We start from the raw sequence: 8,920 nt of genomic DNA, 5'->3' as shown, positions 1-8,920 counted from the left end.
CATTATGAAAAGTAGGAGATTTGAACCTTCACTCCAATTGAGAATCAATATGACTTAATATCTTCATCGAGCATAAGCATCTGAAAATTAAGTCAAAAGACGATTAATCACAAGGTTCTATAAAAGCTTATTATGGCAAGTCTTTTATAATATTTTTGAAGATTTGTTTTTCTGAATGTTTTTGGAAATATTGGTTATTTCAATGTTTTTGGTTTTTTTGAAAAGAAAGCAGTTTTCAAATGTTTTTGAATTTTCTTTTTGAATGAAAGTAAACACACTTTTGTACAAACAAAAAGTAAGAGTTTAAGGATGGATGTTATCTGGATTTAACATTCCTAGACGGCCTAGGAAGTATTGAAACTTCGTTTCATCGAGAGCCTTAGTGAAGACATCGGCAATTTGATCTTCGGAGTTGATGAAGTGTAGTTCGATATGACCCTTTTGAATGTTGTCTTTGATAAAGTGATATCGAATGTCGATGTGCTTTGTCATGGAATGGTGAACGGGATTGTGAGAAATGGCAATTGCACTAGTTGAGTCACAAAATATGGGAATTTGTGAGATTTTGAAGCCATAGTCACGCAGTTGAGTTTGCATCCATATGACTTGTGAACAACAGCTGGCGGCAGCGACATATTCAGCTTCTGCTGTTGATGTGGATACACACGTCTGTTTCTTTGAAGTCCAACTCACTAGTCTACCTCCTAGGAATTGACAGCTACCAGATGTACTCTTCCTATCTAGCTTGCATCCTCCGTAGTCTGAGTCGGTGAAAGCGTTCAGCTGAAAATCGGATTTAGCTGGATACCAAAGGCCAAGTTTGGGAGTGCCTTTAAGGTATTTGAAGATGCGTTTCACAGCAACTACATGGGATTCCATAGGATTTGCTTGGTATCTAGCACAAACACATGTAGAAAACATGATGTCAGGTCTGCTGGCAATGAGGTACAAGAGTGATCCGATCATTCCACGATATCTTTTCTGGTCAACGGGTTTGCCATTTAAGTCTGCATCAATTTTGTATCCAAAAGCCATTGGGGTTTTTGCGGTATTGGATTTTTCCATTGAAAAACGAGTGAGTAGGTTTTTGACATAATTCTCTTGGTTGATGAAAATGCCATCAGTTGACTGTTTGATTTGAAGTCCGAGAAAAGTAGTCATCTCCCCAATCATGCTCATTTCAAATTTGCTCTTCATTAGATCTGCAAACTTAACACTTAAAGATTCATCAGTAGAACCGAAAATAATGTCATCAACATATATTTGTACGATTAACAGATGTTTATTAAAGATTTTACGAAAGAGTGTTTGATCAATTGAACCTCTTTTAAAACCTGATTCTTCGAGAAAGGTTGACAACGTGGCATACCAAGCTCGAGGTGCTTGTTTCAAGCCGTAGACAGCTTTCTGCAATTTAAAGCTGTGATCTGGAAATTTGGGATCTTCGAAACCTGGTGGTTGTTGGATGTATACTTCGCGATCTATCTCTCCATGTAGGAATGCACATTTAACATCCATTTGGAATACTTTGAAATTCTTATGTGCAGCATATGCAAGAAAGATGCGAATTGCTTCAATTCGGGCAACTGGAGCATATGTTTCATCGTAGTCGATTCCCTCTTGTTGTGAATATCCTTTGACTACAAGACGTGCCTTGTTTCGACAAATGATTCCTTGATCGTCAGTCTTGTTTCTGTATACCCATCTTGAACCTATAACAGTAACATCGGGTGGAGTAGGAACAAGATTCCATACGTCGTTTCTTTCAAATTCTGCTAGCTCTTCTTGCATAGCTTTTACCCAATCTGGATCTTTTATAGCAGAATGTATGGTTTTGGGTTCGGTCGTGGATAAGAAGGCTCCAAATAAACATTCATTTGTGGATGCGCCTCTAGTCTGAATGCCTATGTTGGGATCTCCGATGATTTGGTCTGTTGGATGATTTCTGGTCCACTTTATTAAGCGATTCTCTTCCGCTATAATAATTGGAGTTTCAGTATCCCATTGTTCTTCTCCGGGCGTTTCATCTTGGAATAGGTTTGAAGGTTCCCCCATAAATGATGCATCGGGATTGTTTTGGCTATTTGGGGTTCGGGTGTTTAAAGGAGGATTTGGTGTTTGTTCCAAAGAGGAAGTATGTGTTGGTGGTTCCCCCTCGAATTGATTTGCATCATTTTGGTTTGTTTGTGGAATTACTTCACTGGGTGTTCCTGTAGGGTCAATTAAAGTAGTTAGAAGTTCAGAATTGTAAGCGGTTTTTGGTTGTTCAAAAAGCAAATCAAGATCGATTTCAATGTCTATGTCAGGAGAAGGTGTTTGTTGAATTGGATTTTGAAAAATATTTTCAATCATTTTTGAACCAAAATGTTCACGATCCAATTTCCTAACATAAAATTCATCGAAATGAACATCGGTACTTTCTTCAATTACTCTAGTACGTTTATTCAGTACTCGATAAGCAGCTGAAGAAAAAGAGTAACCAAGGAAAATTCCTTCGTCCGACCTTGATTCAAATTTTGAAAGGTGATCTTTATTATTCTTTACGAAGCATCGACAACCGAAAATATGGAAAAATTTGATGTTTGGTTTTCGGTTGTTAATGACTTCATATGGTGTTTTATGAAGATGTTTATGGATTAAGGAACGATTTTGAGTATAGCAAGCTGTGGCTATTGCTTCTGCCCAGAAGTATTGTGGCAGATCAGCGAAGATAAGCATTGATCTTGCAGCTTCACATAGAGTTCGGTTCCTTCTTTCGACAACACCGTTCTGTTGTGGAGTGTATGGGGCTGAGAAGTTGTGTTCAATTCCTTTGTCTTTGAGAAATGAATCTAGAGTATTGTTTTTGAACTCTAAACCATTATCACTTCGGATTCTTCGAACAGGTCGTTTCAACTTCAGCTCGATTTGTTTGATGAAGTTGATCATCTCTTCAGGTGCTTCTGATTTTAGTCTTAAGAAAAAGACCCAAGTAAAGCGCGAGAAACCATCAACGACAACAAGAATGTACTTCTTCCCTTGAATGGTTTGGGTTTTGGCAGGGCCACAAAGGTCTATGTGCAACAACTCTAGTGGTTCGGACACACTAGATTCTGAGATGCTTTTGTGAGTGGATTTGGAAAGTTTTCCTTTTTCACATGCGGCACAAAGAGTTTCGTTATCAAGCTTCAGAAGTGGTAGCCCTCGAACAAGATCATCGCCGATTAATTTGTTGATGTACCCAAAGTTTAGATGGGAAAGGCGGCGGTGCCATAACCAACTAATATCTGCTGGGGCTTTAGATAGCAGACATATATCGGGTTTACCATAGATAAGATCCATGTCAAGTGGATACATATTTCCGGCACGGTCAGAATCAACTATAACATCTTTGGTTTTGGCGTCCATGATTAAGCTTCGTTGTTTGGTGAAAAGAACTTCAAGATTGTTATCACACAGTTGAGAAACACTGATGAGGTTGTGTTTCAGGTCATCGACGAAGGCAACTTTCTTTATGGTAAAATTACCATTTGTTATGTTTCCATAACCTTTGATTTTTGCTTTCATGTTGTTGCCGAAGGTAACATCTTGATTGGTTTGTATAGGTTTGAAGTCACGTAAGTAGTTCCGGTTTCCTGTCATATGCTTGGAGCAGCCACTATCAATATACCATGTATCATCATTGGGTTCTCCAGCATTAAGTACCTACAATCAGACAGAAACTTTAGGTACCCAAATCTGAATGGGTCCTGGTTTGTCAGTTGTTATTTTGGGTGCTTTTCTTAATGAATTTCTTTTATCATTTGACTTCACATTATTGTAATGGTTTGGTTTATAACGATGGAATGGTTGAGGTTTGATTTGATCTATCAATTTTACCCAAAATGCGATTTGTTTTTGAAAACCTGTGGGTTGATAAGATCTGTGATTTGGTGAAAGATATCCTAGATGTGAAGGTTTGTTTGAAAAGTTTTCTTCATATCTGGGATGTGATGGGCGGTTTTGAAAAGCTTTTTGAGGATGATGGTTTGAAACTTTCGGATGTGATGGTTTTTGAAAGTTCCTTGAATGATTAAAAGTAATATCTTGAAAGCGGTTTTCAAAAGGTTTTTGAAAAGATTTTGGTTTTTGTTTGGAAACCTGTTTATGAGGTATGACGTTTGGTTTCTTTGGTTGTTTTTCAAAAAGGTTTGGTTTGATTAGTGGGGTTTTGGTGACTTGAATGGATTTTTTGCTTGTTTGTTGTTTCTTGGAGTATTTTTGTCCCAGACTAGTTTTTCCAACAATTGATGAAGTCATTGTAGGAAAAGCAGTTGGTATAGAAGTACTACCATCCTTATAAGAGGAATTTTCTCCATTCAAAAAGTTTTTGAGTTTAGTGGTTCCATCAGTATTTTTGATTTGGTGAGTTAAAGAACTTGCAGAGTCTGTTTCAGAATTTACAACTCTTTTGAAAGACTTTTTGGAAACACTGAAAGCAGTATCATCTGGACTACAGTTGATAACTGTTTCGTCATCTGAATCTTCCTCATTAACAGATGTGAAAAGATTATGTAGAGTAGATTCAGAGTTTTCACAATTCGTCATGTTTTTCTGTTTTGCTTGTTCAATTTCAAAGGATTCTCTTCCAATTCCTGGTCTATAATTCGTATCAATTTTGCCAGTTCCCAAGGTGTTTGCCTTGGTGAAAATATCATCACTTAGTTTTCTGGCAACTTTGATAGAATCCATATTCCATATCAGTCTTTTATTCTCGGTTTCAAGAGAATTGATTTGTTTTAAAGAATCAGTCAGCTTTTCATTTAAAACATTGTATTTGTCAGTTGATTCTTGAAAGTCTTGTTTCAACTGAAGGATTTCCATTTCTAAAACATCTTTTATTTCAGAAGAAATGACTGACTGATTTTTTAGTTCCAAATCCCTTTTCTGAATTAGGGACTGATTTAATTGTTCCAAGACGTGATTATAATCTTCTGATTTTCTTTCAACGTCTCTTTCCAATTTGCTTTTCGTTCTTGTTGATTCTCCAAATTTGAGTTGCAAGGTTTGTAACTCAGATTTGCAAATATCATAATTGACCATTGTGTCATGATATGTTTTGAGATCAACTTCCAGACTAGTCTCAATTTTGGTTATGTGGGACTCAAAAATTGTTTTGGAAAAACCAAGTTCAGAGATCATAGACCATACCTGTTCTATGACGTTTGGAGCTCTTGAAGGTATTTCAACACCAGCTACGAAGCAGAAGTTTGATTGTGTTGGTTCGTGTTCAGCTTCGTCATCAGAAGTTGGCCAGTATTCCACACTTGGTTCATGGATTGCCATCAATGCTCTTTGCTTTTCTTGGTTTTCCAGTTTCTTCAATTCATCGGCTCTTTGAGCATAGTATGCTGAGTCTTTGATTTTGGTTTTGTTTTTGGCTCGACATTCTCTGGCATAGTGATTTGTTCCTTTGCAGTTGTGACAAATGATCACTTCTTCATCACTATCATCCTTTTGACTTTTAATCGGAAGTCTTTCAGGTGTTTGAGTTTGGGCTTGTTGGGAAGGTTGAGAATGGTTTTGTTGGAATCTAAAATTTTGGTTGTTTTGAAAACCATTGTTTTGATTGTTGTAACCTTGATTTTGGAAACCTCTATTTTGATTTTGAAAACTATTGTTTGGATTGTGATTATGACCTGAGTTGGGATCGTTTTGAAATCCCTGGTTTTGAAAACCTTGGTTTGAGTTATTTTGGAAAGAAGGTCTTTGAGAATTTTGTCCAAAGTAAGGTCTAGGTTGAAAACCTGAGTTGTTTTGACCAAAAGATGGTCTTGGTTGAAAACTTGAGTTATTTTGTCCAAAAGATGGTCTTGGTTGAAAATTTGGTCTAAAATTTGATTGACCATGATTTGGGATAAATCTTTGGAGATTTGTGTTTGCAACCAACGCACACAGTTGTTGATAATCTGCTTCATCATTTGAATCAGACTGGAAGGCTTGGTTTTGAAAAGATGTAGTCTGATTAAAATGATTAAAGTTTTGATCATTGAAAGGTGTTTGGTTTTGAGAAGTTGTGGACACAAGTGCAAGTGGTCCTCCAAAAGCTGCAATGGTTGGTGGGTCAATCGAGGATTCATACGATTGAAGTTCTCCATACAAATTGTACAAAGATTCGGTATGAATAGCTGGATTTCCCTGAATAATGAGTTTAACCATTTTCCAGCTTTCGAACAGATTGTTTAAAAACTTGAGATTTATCTCGTGTTGTGTCTTTTTGATACCCAAATTGTTCATTTTAACCATAATCAAATTGAACCTATCATGAGCATCATGGATGGTTTCTGATGAAAGCATTTTGAAATTATCAAATTCATTCAAAACAGATGTTCTTTTGTTTCCGATGATTCTTTTATTTCCACAAAAACGATTTTTCAAATTCTCCCAAATTTGATTTGCGGTTAACAGTATAATGTCATCCATTTGACTTAGAATACTGTGAGGTATTCCAGAAACAAGTTCCTTTTTGGCTTGGAGTTCCAACTTTTTTGTAATTTCAACTTGAGTGGCTTGATTTGTAGCAAGAGTAGCCATATTTTCTGGAGTAACATATGTTCCTTCTACACACTTCCAGACATCTTCATTTATAGCATTAAGATGAAGATTCATACGGCCAACCCACGAATTATACTCTTCAGGAATAAGTATGGGTGCCCGTGAACCAGATCCTAAGCTATTTGCAATGGAGACAGAGTTCATGTTGGAGTAATTTGCCAAAGACATTTTTTTTGAAAGGATTTTGAACAAGTGATATTAAAATGAAATTTTTAAAGAAAAGCTTATGGAAGGTTTATAAACGCTATAACCAAAAGTTTTTCGACAAAAATTTCAAGGTAAATCACACAAGCTCTGATACCAATTGTTGAATATTATTCCTTTTATATATCAGCTCAGATATCGATTGTTGGAAATATAAAAATCTGATCACTGCGACAAAAGGCTCGGTTACCGGTCACTGTGTGATAGATATATAAGTTTAAGATATAAGATGTAAATATATATAAAGAATAATAATTGCGGAACAAGTATAAATATGAAAGCTATAAATGACTGAAAGCTATAATAATATAAATGACTATATTTAAATGACGTAAAGCTATAAATAATATAAATGACTGTATTTAAATGACATAAAGCTATAATATATATATATATATATATATATATATATATATATATATATATATATATATATATATATATATATAAGTATATAAATATATATCAAGTAGGTTCGTCAATAAATTGACTGAACTGGACTCGTGGAACGACTGGTCGATATTTGTTCTCTTGGAAGGACCGGTCGATATTGGGACTCTTGGAACGACTGGTCGATATTTGTTCAAAGATCAATCCGGTATTTGATAAGTAGTAAAAAGTTCATTTTCATGTAAAATGGATTGTTTACAAAACAGTGCAAAGTACACGAGTCATGTATTTGTATACGGGTATCGGGTGTTTTGAGGAGATTTGATGAGGTTGGAGTGGGTATTTGGAGGGTGTTAGGAGGTGGAATAAGGTTGTAATTTTGGTGGTGTAAGGCAGCAAAGATGGTGAAGTTGAAGGAGCTTTGGGTGGTGATGGATGTAGATTTTCGGAGTAAATCTCTCTGGATAGCCAATTCTCTCTCGCGTCTCTTTGGGGTTTCCCGTGGTCAAAATCGTCCACGAAAATTTCTAGACGTAGGTAATGTCCTGAAGAATTGATGGTGAAAATCTCCCTAGTAGTATTTTGGCTGTGTTGTTCTCGCTTTTTTGTTTTCTAACATGAAGATTCTGAACTCAAAAACAGAAATCTCTCTGGATAGCCAATTCTCTCTCGCGTCTCTTTGGGGTTTCCCGTGGTCAAAATCGTCCACGAAAATTTCTAGATGTAGGTAAGGTCCTGAAGAATTGATGGTAAAAATCTCCCTAGTCTTTTTGTGCTTGTACCGAGCCCAGTTGTCTTCGTTTCTGACTTGAAGATTCTGCTGTCGAAAAACAGCAAGTGGTGATGGTTGTGGTTATTTGAAAGGGTTTTTTTGGAGGAGGTTTAAGGATGGTATTTGGAGGGTGTTAGGAGAGTATTTTGAGGTTGTTTGGAGGTTGGAATGAGGTTGATATAAGGTGGTGAAAGTTTATGAAGATGATGATGTTTGATGGGTTGAAGATGAACACCTTGAGTTTGAATGAAGAAGATGAAGATAGTTGATGATGTTCTTCATTTTTGGTTGTTGTTGATCTTGATGTTCTTGGTTATCTCCAGGGATGAAGATTGAGAGGGTGTGGTTTTACAAAGGAAAATTCACTATAACATATGAATCTCTCTTAGTCTCTTATATTCTCACTAACTCTAAACACACACTACATACACATGTATATATATGAGAAACAAATATCTAGTAGTAGTACACTTGAGTGTAAGTTGAAAGATGCAAGTTGATGTAGAGCTAGGAGCAAAGAACGTGGGAAGGTTTTAGGCTTCTTCATCCTTGACTTTTCTTGACTTCCTCCTTTGTTTGACTTATTCAACACATATACATATCTATATATATAATACATATATATATAACACATACATATATATAATACATATATATACATACGTATATATATATATATATATATATATATATATATATATATATATATATATATATATATTGGTGAAACTTTTTAGTCACAGCTAATTTTCTCGTCTATGCGCGTGCTTTCGTATTTTCCGTTTTATCACGCATTCATGCAACCTGAAATAACTGATAATATTTGTTAGATTGTATAAAAACAGTTCATCTTATTTCAGTTATGGTCACATACAAGGTTACATAAGAACATTTTTCAACACATTGAAAACACGTAAAAAGGGTAGGGGTATGAACTCACCAGACTCGGAAATGCGACGATTTCGGACACTAAACGTCGGT

General features: G+C 35.9%; 1 protein-coding gene across 1 annotated transcript; it reads right to left on the bottom strand.

Moving 5' to 3' along the window:
* Nucleotides 1-1,640: 1,640 nt before the first annotated feature.
* LOC128127406 (uncharacterized) lies at nucleotides 1,641-6,741 on the bottom strand. The gene is made up of 7 exons (XM_052765891.1): nucleotides 6,262-6,741; nucleotides 5,915-6,156; nucleotides 5,170-5,551; nucleotides 4,120-4,773; nucleotides 2,859-3,684; nucleotides 1,756-2,462; nucleotides 1,641-1,712 (listed from the first exon to the last, which is right to left on the bottom strand). Exons 1-7 carry the CDS (start codon nucleotides 6,739-6,741, stop codon nucleotides 1,641-1,643), a joined length of 3,363 nt encoding a protein of 1,120 aa, XP_052621851.1.
* Nucleotides 6,742-8,920: the final 2,179 nt, after the last annotated feature.

This window comes from Lactuca sativa, chromosome 7 (assembly GCF_002870075.4).
Source record: "Lactuca sativa cultivar Salinas chromosome 7, Lsat_Salinas_v11, whole genome shotgun sequence".
NCBI lineage: Eukaryota > Viridiplantae > Streptophyta > Magnoliopsida > Asterales > Asteraceae > Lactuca > Lactuca sativa.
Note: the sequence above shows the minus strand (reverse complement) of the source record. Positions and strands in the feature narration are given on the sequence as shown.